General features: G+C 35.7%; 1 protein-coding gene across 6 annotated transcripts in view; it reads left to right on the top strand.

The window, feature by feature from the left end:
- Positions 1–14,841, top strand: part of CDC42BPA (CDC42 binding protein kinase alpha) — a 160,763-nt gene that overhangs the window by 136,550 nt on the left and 9,372 nt on the right. For 5 of the 6 annotated variants that reach the window (XM_069484523.1, XM_069484522.1, XM_069484520.1 and 2 more), the window contains 4 exons: positions 1,334–1,431; positions 3,930–4,014; positions 6,294–6,417; positions 7,129–7,246. In XM_069484523.1, coding sequence (XP_069340624.1) covers positions 1,334–1,431; positions 3,930–4,014; positions 6,294–6,417; positions 7,129–7,246 — 425 coding nt within the window. Of the gene's footprint in view, positions 1–1,333; positions 1,432–3,929; positions 4,015–6,293; positions 6,418–7,128; positions 7,247–11,555; positions 11,742–14,841 lie in introns of all 6 variants that reach the window. The other variant, XM_069484518.1, reaches the window with a different exon arrangement.

Genomic DNA, 14,841 nt, shown 5'->3' with positions numbered 1-14,841 from the left:
TGGGTAATGCAGGAAATAGAGTGAGATCCCCAAGAAGGCCAGACAGGGTGAAATTCAGTACATGGTAGAGGGATTGTTTGGAGCAGGAGGAGTAAAACCTCTTCCATCATAAGAAGATAGAAAGAGGAATGATGGCCACAGGTCCAGTCAAGTTTAAAGGGTCATTGGAAGGAAGTTTAGGAAGGCAACAGATGCTTATTACAGAAAAATGAGAAAATCTGGATAAAAAGAACAAAAGAAAAATACTTCTAATCATACCCACCCAGATTTAACTATTTCTAATGTTTTGTTCCTTTTGAAATATATACACCTATCTCTGGCATCATATGTAGAATAAATGCTGTTTTGTAACCAAGTCAGATCATAATTCAGAGTATTGCTTCTAACCTGGAGTAAGAGTTGGAATATCTGTGTTTTACATATAGCTCTGCCAAAAATTCTCTCCGCGGCCTTAAGCTCAGGTGAATTGTTTATTCTCTCTTTGCTTGTGTCACCATTCATTGATACCCATTCCTTCAACAAGTGTGTATTGAGCATCTCCCCTGGTCAGGTAGCCGCGCTGAGGTGCTTTATTAAACATCCTTAACCGGAACAAGAGCACTTGCCTGGAGATTTCTCTGCTTTGTAAGTTTGCCTCACTGTCAATAACTTATACTTTAGGAATCAGGCCGGGCGCGGTGGCTCACGCCTGTAATCTTAGCACTCTGGGAGGCCGAGGCGGGTGGATCGCTCGAGGTCAGGAGTTTGAGACCAGCCTGAGCAAGAGCGAGACCCCGTCTCTATTAAAAATAGAAAGAAATTATCTGGCCAACTAAAAATATATATAGAAAAAATTAGCCGGGCATGGTGGCGCATGCCTGTAGTCCCAGGTGCTCGGGAGGCTGAGGCAGGAAGATCACTTGAGCCCAGGAGTTTGAGGTTGCTGTGAGCTAGGCTGACGCCACAGCACTCTAGCCTGGGCAACAGAGTGAGACTCTGTCTCATAAATAAATAAATAAATAAAAATAACTTATACTTTAGAAATCAAATACTTAAAAATGTGATGAAAATTCCTTTATAGAACTAGTATTGGGCAAGGGAGTATTATACCCCAAGTGTTAACAAAATCCTTCTGTATTATAATGACTGTGTAATCTGAACCACGGTATGTCAGTTCTTTATTTATGGTTTATGTTCTGTTTACTTCCACACTGTGTTGATGTCCTATTTGATGGTAACAACAGGATTGTCATGGTATTTCACTCTACGGTTATTTAACATAGACCTTTCAAAATGTTTTGGGGTTAATAGTTAAAAGTAATCAACAGGCTGTTCCCACCTTCCTTTCTCCTAGGTTACAATGCACCGTATCTGTCAGTGTACAGTGAAAATGCAGTTGATGTCTTTGATGTGAACTCTATGGAATGGATTCAGACTCTTCCTCTCAAAAAGGTAATTTAACATTAAAATGTGAGCAAAGCCAGTTAATGAATTTAAGTAAAAACACTAATAGGACTATTTAGATGTTTTTGAACAATTCAGCATTTTCTGGCAGGGGTAATTGGTAGTTTGGGACTTAGCTAAAAGTAAGAAAATAAAAACAAAAATCAAGCTGGTTCATTTCATTATAGGTAGCTCAAACCCCATACTATTTTATTATTAATGTATTTAATTTATATTAAGTATGATTGTTATGATGAACAACTAGAATATTTCCTAGAACCTAAAAAGCCAATGTTACCTTCGATTTTTGAAATAAGGAGCTCTGAGGGAGTATATGATTTTATTAATTATAACTCTTTTTCAAATAGTGGTATACAGTGTTTAATCCTGTGAGGACAGATTTCATGGGCTAGAAAAGTGGTTAAACTTAACCAAAACTGTGTTTAAGTGTCTCATGATTGAAAAATAAAGGTTTTTCCTAATAAATCATATTTGTTCTTAATATTTTCCTATATTTTCATAATATAAAGGAATTTTTTTACAAGTATAGAACTGCTATTTTGTAAAAATGAAGAAGAATAATAGTTTTATATAGATATATATGGTATATCTAACATGTATTATTAGTTGGGGGGCAGAGTTTAGAGGAACAGGTGAAAAAAAGCAGCCAAGATCATATTTCAAAATTGGTGCCAATTTTAAATCATATCATCAGTTTAAAAAGCTCTTGTAAATACTGCCATGTTATATAAAGCAACTAATATATGCTCTAGTTTGTAAATTTGGGTCGGTTACAGTTTTTTATGTTATTTTTATCATGTAATTTTTGGAATATATATGAAAGAATCCGTGACCTTTTAAAGCATAATAATAAACTGATCACTCATGAACTCACCTCCTAACTTAAGAGCCGGAGCATCACCAGTGTCGCTGCATCTGCCTGTGTGCTTCTCCTTTATCCCATCCCCCATGTTTCCCCCAGGAAAAATCACTGTCCTGAAAATTGTGCTTATCATTCCGTAGCTTTTCCTAAAATACGGAATTTTAGCATATTTAAATATTCCTAAGCAATATAGTGTTTAGATTTGATTGGTTTTGAGCTTTATAAGAACATTATAATATATTGTCATTTTCTGCCTTGCTTTCTTTACATATTTACTGTGTTTCTAAGACTTATCCATGTTGTTACATGTACTACAGTTCATTGCTTTTCAGTACTATAAAATATTCTGTTGAGTTGAGTAAATTTATCCCTATTTATCCATTCTCTGGTTGGCAGACGTTTGAATTATTTCCTAGCATTTACTATTCTGAGCATCACTGTGTATGTCTCTTGGTGTACGTGTACAGGAGTTTCTTTAAGTCATGTGCCTAGGAGGAGAATTGATGGGACAGAGGGAATGCAGTTATGCATCTTTATGAGATGGTGTCATATTATTTTCCAAAGTAATTGTACCTGTTGATACTCCCTTCAACAGTATGTAAGAGTTCTTACTGACTCTCATCCTCTCTAACACTTCCCATTGTAAGAATTCACAGTTTTCGTAAAAGGTTGTAAAGTAGTATCTCATTGCAGTGTTCCTAATAATTTGCATGTCCCTGATGATGTGGTTGAAAATCTTTCATATGTTTATTCATCGTTCATATTTCCTCTTTGATGAAATGCCTAGTCATGTTTGTTGCTCATTTTTCTGTTGGATTGGCCGTTTTTGTCTTACTGATTTATTGGAATTCTTTATATATTGTGGATATTAGGTTAATAATGGATGTGGAAAATCTTTTCCCTTTTTGTGACCTATCTATTCATTTGTATTTTGCTGAACAGAAGTTACTGATTTTGAGGTGGATAAATTTATCGTTCTTAGCCTTTAGGTTAGTCTTTTTTCTTTAAAGAAACTTTCCTTCTCCAAGGTTATAAAGATATAGCCTTTATTTTCCTCCAAACATTTTAAAGCTTTTCCTGTTACATGTATGGCTTTAACCATTTGGAATTTATTTTTTGTGTTTGGTGTGAAGTAGAAATGTAATTTGTTGGTTCCATGTAGCCAGTTGCTCCGTCACCATTTACAGTCAGTCCCTCGTGTCCCCAGTGACCTGCGTTTCCGTCCACATCACGTGTGCGCGTTTAGTGTTTGGTAATAAGAATCTGGGAAGCAGCTGTCGGGATACCGTCTTACTATAATTATTTGGTTACTAACGACTTCAAGAAGTCTCATATAAGGTTTAAATGTATTTCTCCTTAATTTCATTTATTTGTTTGTTTCTTTACTTATTTGCCCAGAATAGTCTTCCTTTAAAATGTTATCATTTTAACTTTCAAATTAGATAATATACCTTTCCAGTCAGAGTCATTATTAATTTTTTGTTGATTGTTTGAGAGGGCTGTATTTTGAAGTAGATAAATGAAAGGTCCTAATAGTTTGTGTTTTTATAAGTAGGCCAAAAAGTTTATGACTTAATTTTTAAAGGTTTCGTTGAAATACTAATTTTATTTTTTGTTATTTTAGGTGCGACCCTTAAACAATGAAGGATCATTAAATCTTTTAGGGTTGGAGACAATTAGATTAATATATTTCAAAAATAAGATGGCAGGTAAGAAATATATATAAATTAATAGTATAACTTAAATGGAAATATTATCTTAAGTTTACTGCCCAAGGTCACATGAGTAATAAATGCCAAAGTCCAGATTTAAGCTTAAGTGCATCTTACTCCATGTCTGTGATCTGGGCCACTGTCACACTCTTTTACTATATTAAGATGAACTACTGGACAAAAAGTCATTCTCGTTAAGCTTGCATAGCTGTGTAAGCGAAGTATTTGGTTCTGACATGCCTTGTTGTTTTTCTGTGGAGTGCCTACGTAAGTAGAGAAAGTATAGCAGATGTATCTTCTGTGCTTTCATTAATACTATAGAACCTAACCAAAGTTTGTAGCACTAAAACTGTGAACACTGATCTAGAATCCCAGTTTGGGACTTCAGAAATGCATCTCCCGCCAACGCAGAGGGCTTAAGTGCTTCCGAACTGCTGATGTCAACATAGGAAGGAGGAGGAAGGCGAGCAGAGTCAAAGCAGTGCCCAAATCGGGAGAAGGAACGGGGACCCTGGGTGTGACAGACGGGAGGAGGGCGTGTGGCGGTGACCAAAGTAGTGAGCTGAGACTGTCACACATGTAGTTACATATCTCACATGTGAAATGCCAGGGAGACTGTCCGCATGTAGTGAAATGTCGCTTGGCAGTCAGAGTGTGTCCAAAGAGTTAAAAATTTCACTTTTACCAAATATCGTTATAGTGCCCTCTTCTATATAATAAAGTCATTCCCGTGTCATGGCAACAAATTTCTGCATAACAGAGGTATTTATAAATTTCTGATCTTTTTTGGTAGAGCTATTTAATGAAGATATACTATGGTACATAGTACAGATATACTATGGTACATATATTCTGTTTCTTAGAGGAACTTCCAGGTATTTGTATTAATATAAGATTAGCTCTACCCTGTTCTCACTGTATGTGGCCATGCTGGTCATGAAATATGTCCATACCCGCTTTGTGTCTGCAGGAAAAAACCTATTCCAACTTGTCTTTTCATCTTTCTACTCCAGGCTAAGAGTGGAGGTAGAGTTTGGAGGAGGGGGACCTGACAAATTTTAATACAGTTGTCTTGTTCTTTGACAAAGGGAGGAAATTCCATTTCCAAGAGATCCTTTCTTTTTCTCTGTCTTGCCGTCTCCTTCATCTCTTAAGAGGTTGAAGTGCTCCTGCAACCCTCTGGCTCTCCAGAATCTCCTATTGCCACCATAACTCCTCTAGACCTGCTTCACCCTCAAGATCCTCAAAGTCTAAAATTGCGTCCCACATGCTCATCCACTTTACAAATTCTGTCCTTTTAGTGTTTGTTGTAGAAATGCAGTCACATCACTCTGCATGGAGCATGTCACTTGCTGATTGTCTGCTTTGTCCCTACAGGCCCCTTTGGCTTCCTCTCACCTCCTCCTTTTCATTTCAGGTTTTTGGGTGCTGAAAACTTCTAAATGTTGTGTTTTCCCTTTTTCCTTGTGTTATTTAGATAATGGCATCTCCTGTCATGTTGTGAGGATACCGTTGTCTGTTTGGTTCTTAGAGCATATTCACATAGCCGGGCATGTTTTGGGAGACCCTAGCTGACAGTTATTTTTGGTTTTAAATGCTAAAGCTGACATAGGATAAGATGGGCACTGGCTTGCTAGGTGTATATGATTAAATATATCATCTACCCCCAAGATCAGAAGAGTAGAAATAGCAACAGATTCTTACCTTTAGTAAAGGAAGATAGTGAGAATACAATTCCTTTTCCTTACTCCACATCTCATAGTTTGAACCTTGCAGAGGAAATGTTTTACGATGTAAGAATAATTTTAATTATTATTTGTTAATAATTATCATTTACACGAGTGTCTTATCATTTATGCCTGATTACTGTGCAGGTTAACAATAGCAGCTCTTCAACACCCTAAGCCACTGAAACCAATACCTGGAGGGAGAGAAGATGGTACAGTGATATTGGGGTGGGTAGCTGGTCAAAGTGGCAGGACACCAAGGCAACTATAGTTTTCTTTAGGTAGATTATATCATTTTAGGTTTATAATCAAGTAAAAGTGAAAATATGTTTTATAAGCCATGTTTAATATCATCATGTATCTGTTTACATCTGTTCTGTAGAAAATTGTTGCTTATGTACTATGATTATCGACGTACAACTTTTAAAAATCAGAATTTAATATATTTACACAACTGAGTAACATTTTCACTCTCTTGGAGATTAATGGATAAAAGGCATTTTAGCAGTTTAGAGAACATCATTGTTCTTTGTAATTTTTTTGTAACAGAAGGGGATGAACTGGTAGTTCCTGAAACATCAGATAATAGTCGGAAACAAATGGTTAGGAATATTAACAATAAGCGGCGCTATTCCTTCAGAGTCCCAGAAGAGGAAAGGATGCAACAGAGGAGGTAGATACTAAATTTATACCTATCATGCTTGTAGCATCTGAAGGACTATTTGGTGATAATACTGTATTCGATTTGGAAAGAAAATTTGATATCTAAAAATCTGTCACTCATCTGTAGTGTCAGTACTGTAATAATGAATGTAACTTCTCAGTGTCATTTTAATTAGTTAATACTCTCTCAGTTGAGAGTATACACTGAATCAAAGTATCATATTTTTATTCACTTCTGTATGTATATGGAATAGTTACGATTTTTGGAATGTATATAGTATAAACAGAGAACGTATCTGTGCATGTAATAAATGTCTAAGAAGTTCAGATTAACTATTCTCTTCATGAACAAACAGAAATAACCTTGTAGTATTTCTAGTTATATCTAAAAACATTTCTAAAGTGTTATCAATTTTAAAAGAGGTACATAAAATGTTCAGAATTATCTGTGAAATAGAGTGGAGTTTCTTTGATGTCTCAAGTATTTAAAAGGACTCTCTCTGCTTTCCCACACAAAATCGTGAGATCTTTTATTTAAAATTTAAAAGAAAACGTTCTAAAGAAGTGAATTTCTAATTGGGTATATTCTGTTATTCTAATTATATCTTTATTAACATGATTTAATAGTTTTATTTTTGTAAAATAGATTAAAGTGTGCTTAATTTTTTTTAAGTTACCTGGATTATGGAAAAAGTGTCTCAACAGATGTTTTGTCTTACAGGGAGATGCTACGAGATCCAGAAATGAGAAATAAATTAATTTCTAATCCAACTAATTTTAACCACATAGCACACATGGGTCCTGGAGACGGAATACAGATCCTGAAAGACCTGCCCATGGTAAGAGAAGCAAAGGGTAAATGTGAACACGAGTGGGATGAAGGAGGATAGACACATAGGCTTAAATACAGATATGGACTTCAAAGGATGTATTAGTTATCAGCATAACGAGGAAGTGTTTCTCTCGGTATATCACAATATGTCTAAGATGTGTGATGACATGCCTGATGAAAAAACCGTAAAATTTAGACCTCTGTCAAAAACCGAACAAATCAAGTTCTTATTTAGTTCCATACTCTAGAAATTTTACTGTTGTTGGTAGAAGAAACTGCCATAATTGGAGAGGTTCTAACCAAGTTCAGAACTTAGTTACCAAATCACTAAAATTTGACTAAGTTTTAATAATTCAAAATGGATATTTGGCCCACTGGTTTCTCTCCAGAGAACTCCGTTACTTTGGTCATTAATGGTCATACCTTTCAGCGTATAGTGAAATTAAATCTTTTTCCTTTGCCCAATTATAAACATGTCGCCTGGTCAATCATATATTAAAAAGTACAACATAGGAAAATGTTATGTTTTAACAATATGAAGATTGGGTTCACAGACCTGTTATGTTGAAATTAAGAACATATTAGTGGAGTTAGCTAATTATCCAGGCTCTGTTTGTTCTCAATGTTTCAATATCATAGTACTCCCAGCAAACTAAAACTTTAATATGGCCCTTATGATTGGTGGTGATAACAACTAAATTTTGCATAGAATTTTAAGTATAATTTATATTTTGTGGCCATTTGGCAGATGATTTGTAAATTTTGCCCCAAATCTCTTTGTAAGGAAATCTGTCTTAACCACATTATCAACACTACTGTGATAGAAGATGTAGACATCTATCACTGAGAGACAAAATGATAGATAGTATAGTTTGGTGTGCAGTCAAGTTTTTTAAAGTAAAAAAACTAAACTTTTAAAGAGAATTTTGCATTTATGTCATGGGAAGAAAAAAAGTCTACATTTGTTTACATCTGAGTTCTTCATTGTGAATATCCCAATTAATCAGTTGTCCCTGTTTGCTTATGAATGAATATGACATTGTTATTTTTTCACAATCAAAACATTATTATTATATGGTCATAGTAATATACCTTCCCTTACAGAATTCAAATCATTCACAGTAGTTACCCTTTTGGAATAGGAAGTTTTTATTAGCTGTACTGAGTAAATATGAATAAAATATGTAAAAACTATATTACAGTTAATCTTGATATAGTTTAAGTAAAAAAATTTAAGGTTGAGTACATTAAATATCAAAACTGTTCTATTTGTCTATCATATATAAAAGCTATACTATTTTTTCAAATTTTGCCTTGGAGTGAGATCTCAGGTTTCTCTCCATTCTTTTCCATTCTGAACATTTGCTTAAAGTCCTCAGTCTGGTTTTCCTTTAATCTCCTTTAATAACATAACCATGCAGTCAAAAGCCTCTTTTGTTGTTCCTTACGGAAGGTACAATGTCAGGCACAAAATACGTTAATAAAGAGAATTTTTGGCCGGGCGTGGTGGCTCACACCTGTAATCCCAGCATTTTTGGGAGGCTGAGGCAAGAGGATGGTCCTGTACATGTAGTATGCATCAAAGATTTTGTGTGTCTAAATTCCTGTTCTTCATGGCCAAATTTTATTTTCACATAACTTTTTTCATTTCACTACCAAAGGATGTATAAGCTGGGACTTTTTTACAGACATGCATTTAAGGACCTAACAAATATTTCTGGAGCACTTACTATGTGCCCAGAACGATGTTTATCTCGGGGTAGACTCTGGTAAACAATACGATAATATGCATGTATGAAAATAACTCTAGTATGCATGTCTGTACCTGTGTATGTGTCTAGTCGTTGAAAAGCTTGTGATATTTTAACATCTTCTCAGATTTTAATATGTTCTTTCTATTGGAATGGAACCATTATGAACTATTTCCAAAATATAAAGATGAATTAAAATTTTCTCATGTTAACATGTATGAGTTTTCAAATACCAAAGCCACGTGTTGTCATTTGTGCACAGAGCATGTGCCCCAGACATTTTTGTGTTTTAATTTATTCAAATCAGTATTGCTTTCCTTCCTATGAAATACTTATAAGCTTAGAAAGTTTATTAGATATCTTCAGAAGGTTAATTGTTTCTTTTGCATCAAGTGATCCTGAAACAGGATTGTTAGCTTTTTTTTTTTTTTTTTTTTTTGAGACAGAGTCTCACTCTGTTGCCCGGGCTAGAGTGAGTGCCGTGGCGTCAGCCTCGCTCACAGCAACCTCAAACTCCTGAGCTCAAGCGATCCTCCTGTCTCAGCCTCCCGAGTAGCTGGGACTACAGGCATGCGCCACCATGCCCGGCTAATTTTTTCTATATATATTTTTAGCTGTCCATATAATTTCTTTCTATTTTTAGTAGAGATGGGGTCTCGCTCTTGCTCAGGCTGGTCTCGAACTCCTGAGCTCAAACGATCCGCCCACCTCGGCCTCCCAGAGTGCTAGGATTACAGGCATGAGCCACCGCGCCCGGCCGATTGTTAGCTTTTTGAATAGGAAAGTGGCAGTCAGGCTAAGGGCATCATTTTATTTTCTTTTCTCTTGTGTCAGGCGTGAGCTTTTTATTTGTATCTTAGTGAGCCAAGATAATATAAGCAATTAATATAAGATGGTGTGTATATCTTAGAAATATAGACTGTATTCATTTTCTTGGCTCTTTTTTTATCATTTCCCTTTTTTACAAGTGGTTACTGGGAATAAAAAAAAAATAGATTTTCTCCAACAGAATGCAAGAATAATATTTTCCCTCTAGAAGATCTATTTTTACCATATTACATTTCCCCTAGCATTTTATCCATTCCTAAAATTGTTAATAAAGATAAAATTTTTAGCTCAATGACCTCTTGGGGCTTGAAGAAGTAATTTTGCTTCTTAAAGTCAAAGTTATTAATACATGTACATTAATAGTTTTTTTTTTTCCTATTTAGAAACAACTTTAGAAAGTTCTGATTTAACTCATAACTCTAGGATAAAAACAATATCATACATAGAAGCCTTTCTTTTAAGCCTAGATAATTTATGAGGTCTTTCTACAAAGCAAGCTCATGTCAGCTCAAGGGAATATAAGTCATGCTGGCTTCAGGCAGTGTTCTCTCTAGCAAATCATTCAGCCTCTGCCTTTAATGAAGAGATGACGTTGTCTGGAAACAGTTGTTTTTCAAGAACAGAACCTTGAACTCAGTGGCTCCAGCCTGTAATACCAGCTACTCAGGAGGCTGAGGCAGGAGGATCGCTTGAGGCCAGGAGCTCGAGGGCAGCCTGGATGAGAACGAGACCCTGTCTCTACAAAAAATAGAAAAAAAATGAACCAGGCATGGTGGTGCACACCCACAGTCCTACTGCGTGGGAGGCTGGGCCAGGAGAATTGCTTGAACTCGGGCTGCTGTGAGCTATGATCACAGTACCACACTCCAGCCTCAGCAGTGGAATGAGACCCGTCTCCAAAGGAAAAAAAAAAAAAAAAGACCTGAACCTTGAAAATTCCCATTAGAATTAGAGATGGTCACTGGCAACTGAATGATGGTTCCCCCATGTTCAGAGGTAGTTATTTTATCTGAAAAAATTGGAGTCCTTGACTTGAAAAACTTTTTTCTGTATCTCTGGTATAATATTATTCCATTTTTTAAAAATACACCTCAACATTGAAGGGAAAGTTTTTCCCTTGTTAACAACAAATGTTTTCTTTTGGGTGTCTAAATGGAGATAAGTTTGGGCTACTTAAAGCTAAACCAATAATTAGTATATTCCATAGTTACTCTTTTTGTTACAGGGAAATAAGATCAATAAAAGCAAACATATAAGTACATAAATACCAGGGAATTATTTTAAATGGTTTTAGATACCTAAAGAAACAGTTTCATAACATGTCTAGTTAAAAGCTATTCTGGAGGTTCACTTGTCCTTTTCTTGCTTGTTTTTTGCCTTTTATATCCTTAATGTCTCTGGTAGATTTTTGCCATGTTTTGATTGTATCACATAAGAAAATACAGACCCAAACTCTGGAAGTCTTGCATGTCTGAAAGTCCAGTTTCTACTCACCTAACTATAATAATAAAAAAGAATAATTTTATAAGGAGAATGATCTTTTGGGAATCAGCTGTTTAAGTAACTGGCAAAGAGTATTACAAACTGTAACTTTCTAAGGCCTAAAAGTATTTCATTAAGAAGAATTCAGCTCTGATGTAATATGCTACTTGGTTTGTTCTATGTGCATGTTGTCTGAAACGTGAATCCATTGTCATCGCCTTATTACCTTTTTTCTTCTTTCTGTTGTTTCGATAGCCAGGTTTCCCTTACACATCCCCTCATCATCACTCCGGTCTGATCTCCTCTCCGATCAACTTTGAGCACATCTATCACATGACTGTTAATTCTGCTGAAAAATTTCTCTCTCCTGAGTCCATAAACCCTGAATATTCCCCGTCTCTACGCTCTGTCCCTGGTACACCAAGCTTTATGACTCTAAGGGTATGAACAGCTGAGTCAGGTGTTAACTTTTACTAACATGTACAGATTTCCCGTTGCCTGGCTTAACAAGTAACCGTGCTGGGGGGACCATCTTGTGAGTGGTTTCCTTTGGCCTGTACCCTTCTGCCAAGCTTCTACTCCTACTCCTCCTCGCCCTCCGATTCCATCTCTATTTTGTTTCTTCTTTTGAAGAAAAAATTGGAAGAATAGGATTTCAGTTTTTATTTTGAAATGGTATTAGAGGTTTATCTTTGTATTATAAAAGGTTTTCCATTTCAGATACCATCATGAGAAACAGCCCCCAAATGGACCCTTACTCTGTTAAACAAGAAAGGGTTCCTGGAATTTCTAAAGTTTTTATAGTTCATTACCCTAAAGCCAGATTAATTGAGAGAAAATTTTTACATTTGGTGAGGTTAAAGGCTGTGGTAGAGCCTATCCACAGACCTTCTCTCTACAATAAACCCCTTTTTGAAAAGCTTAAAAATCTCCAAAGTAAGTATGGCGCAGTGGTTCACACCTGTAATCCTAGCACTCTGGGAGGCCCAAGGCAGGAGGATTGCTTGAGCTCAGGAGTGTGAGGCCAGCCTGAGCAAGAGCAAGACCCCGTCTCTACAAAAACATAGAAAAATCAGCCAGGTGTGGGGGTGCACACCTATAGTCCCAGCTTCTTGAGAGTCTGAGGCAGGAGTATCACTTGAGCCCAGGAGTTTGCGGTGGCAGTGAGCTATGATGACGCCACTGCACTCCAGCCCAAGTGACAGAGCAAAACCCTGTCTCAAAAAAAAAAAAACCCTCCAAAGTGAAAAGTAAAAAAAGTGAATACTATTCATGAGTAACAGGAAAAAATGCCAAAAATAAGTTAGATTTACTCATCTTGAGTTGATTATATGTATTTAATTCCAACCATTATCTAAGATAAACTAAATCAAAGAGAGGGGGAAAAACATGCTGCGTTCTGAAGGACGATGGCATTTGCTGTCGGTCCCTTCCATTCAGCTCCCAGTGGCTTTGCAGATGGATGAAGAGCTGATGTCCGCATGTCCATCGGGTGGTGTAAGCTTACACTAACTTCACGGGAACATTTTCTGAAGTTAGTTTTGCAGATGGTAAAATAATTTGGATTGTATCTTGCAAATTCATTTCCCATAATGCCCCCAGCGTAGAACCACAGTACCATAAGATTTTTTTAATTTGTATATATAGTAAAGTAGTTTTCCAATTAGAAAATTAGCTGTAGGGTGGGAAGTATATGTTTTGTGATGTAAAATTATTCTAAATTATGTTTTAAACATCATTGTCATTAACATTTAAAAAATCATTTAAATGTATTATTTGACAAAATATAATTAACCATGATGAAATAAGCCATAGTTGGCTTGGTAACAGATGGCAGGGGGTCGGGGAGCGGTTTCAGATGAACGTGTAAGTTAATCAGGAACTTTTCCTGTAAAAGATGACAGGAGTGTTATGGGAATTAGTCATCTGTCAGTAGAAACACTGTACCATCAGTGGAAGTTTTACCCTAATCTTAAGCATATTTGTACCTAGCAAGGACCAGAAGCTTAGGTTTCTTGTCACTTTATAATGAAGTTTATTTTATTTAACTTTGGCTGACTGGATGATAAACTGATAATTTTTTTTTTTTTTTACAAAACATTTTTTGTATGTATCATTCCTTTGTTTCAACATTCAGTGTTACCAAATTACTGGTATATTTTATAAGCTTAATTTTTGCTATTGATTCTAGAGTAGGTTTGATTTATAGAAAAGGACACCACCACCGTGTCTTAAGGTTTATAGAAAAGGCAATAAAATATATAGGTTGAAACTGATTCTCCCATCTCTTTTGGGCTTTTCTTTGCTGTGTTGTTCACACATTGCTTGGGTCGTATAGGGCTGCTCCTGTATGCGTGAATTGCTAGCATTGACTGTTTCAGTTTTAATTTTTTTATTTGCTTAGAGAAAAAAAGGTAAAGCATTTGCTTTAAACAAATAACACACTAAGAATTACATGGACTTTGCAAATTTGGTAAATGAACTGAATTGGCAGTGGTTGAATTTGGGCCCAGCTAGCCAGCCAACTTTCATATGAATCATACTCAAAATGTATGATTTGGAGCTTTTCAGAATGGTGTTATTGCTTGTTTCTTGATTGCTAGATTTGGTTCTTCGTTAGTTGCTTTGCCATAACATTCTCTCAGACGTTCCAGATGCGTGTAGGAAAACTCAGTACTGCAAACTTACTCAGACTGTAACCTCTCCTCGGAGCCTCACAATTTCATGGCAACTTGGAACTGAAGTTCCAGTTCTAGACTTTTATTATAACTAAAAATATTTTTTAGCCACATTAGTACATTTCTTTTTCACCATTGCATACTCCTTTAATAGAATTTATCACATTGCTAACTGAAAGGAAAACATGTAAGTGTTTTGCTAGATAAGGTATTTTATGAAATTCCAATATTGGTTAGTGGAAATACTAAATTAGAAATGCGTTTCTCTGTGGCTTGTTTCTGTTAACCTCAAAAGCCTTAAGTATTTGTGCTCATTTCATGGTATTCCATGTTAAATTATTTGACCTATACCATATGATAGCAAAGAAGACAGTCATATTTTGTTAGATGTTAGCATACAAATCAAGTTATTTGAAGAATTGTTACCATTTTATTCATTGATTCCCAGAAAATGTTATTCTGCCCAAACAATGTGAGTAAAATGTACTTTGTGTCTTTAAAACAGACACACACACACACACACACACACACACTTGTAACATCAAACCAATATTAACTAGAACACTGTGTGTTCTACAGAAAGGATTATAATTTGAAATTCATGAATTACTTTGCCACTGAATTAATCTCAATACTTGATGTAGAAAATTGGGGTTACGGATATAATCCATTCATTTATTCAGCAAATATTTTTCAGCACCTGTTTTACAGCCCTCCGCTCTACCAGCTTTTATGATTTCATTCTTATTATATATTTCTACAGTTTATGAGTATTACTTTTCAAAAAAAAAGCAAATAATTTTAATGAATTAGTACTCAGAGAACAACGGGTTGTTAAGTATATTTTCTAGTCGCTTTTGTTG

Source organism: Eulemur rufifrons, chromosome 11 (genome assembly GCF_041146395.1).
Source record: "Eulemur rufifrons isolate Redbay chromosome 11, OSU_ERuf_1, whole genome shotgun sequence".
Classification (NCBI taxonomy): domain Eukaryota; kingdom Metazoa; phylum Chordata; class Mammalia; order Primates; family Lemuridae; genus Eulemur; species Eulemur rufifrons.
This window is presented reverse-complemented; position numbering and strand designations above follow the sequence as displayed.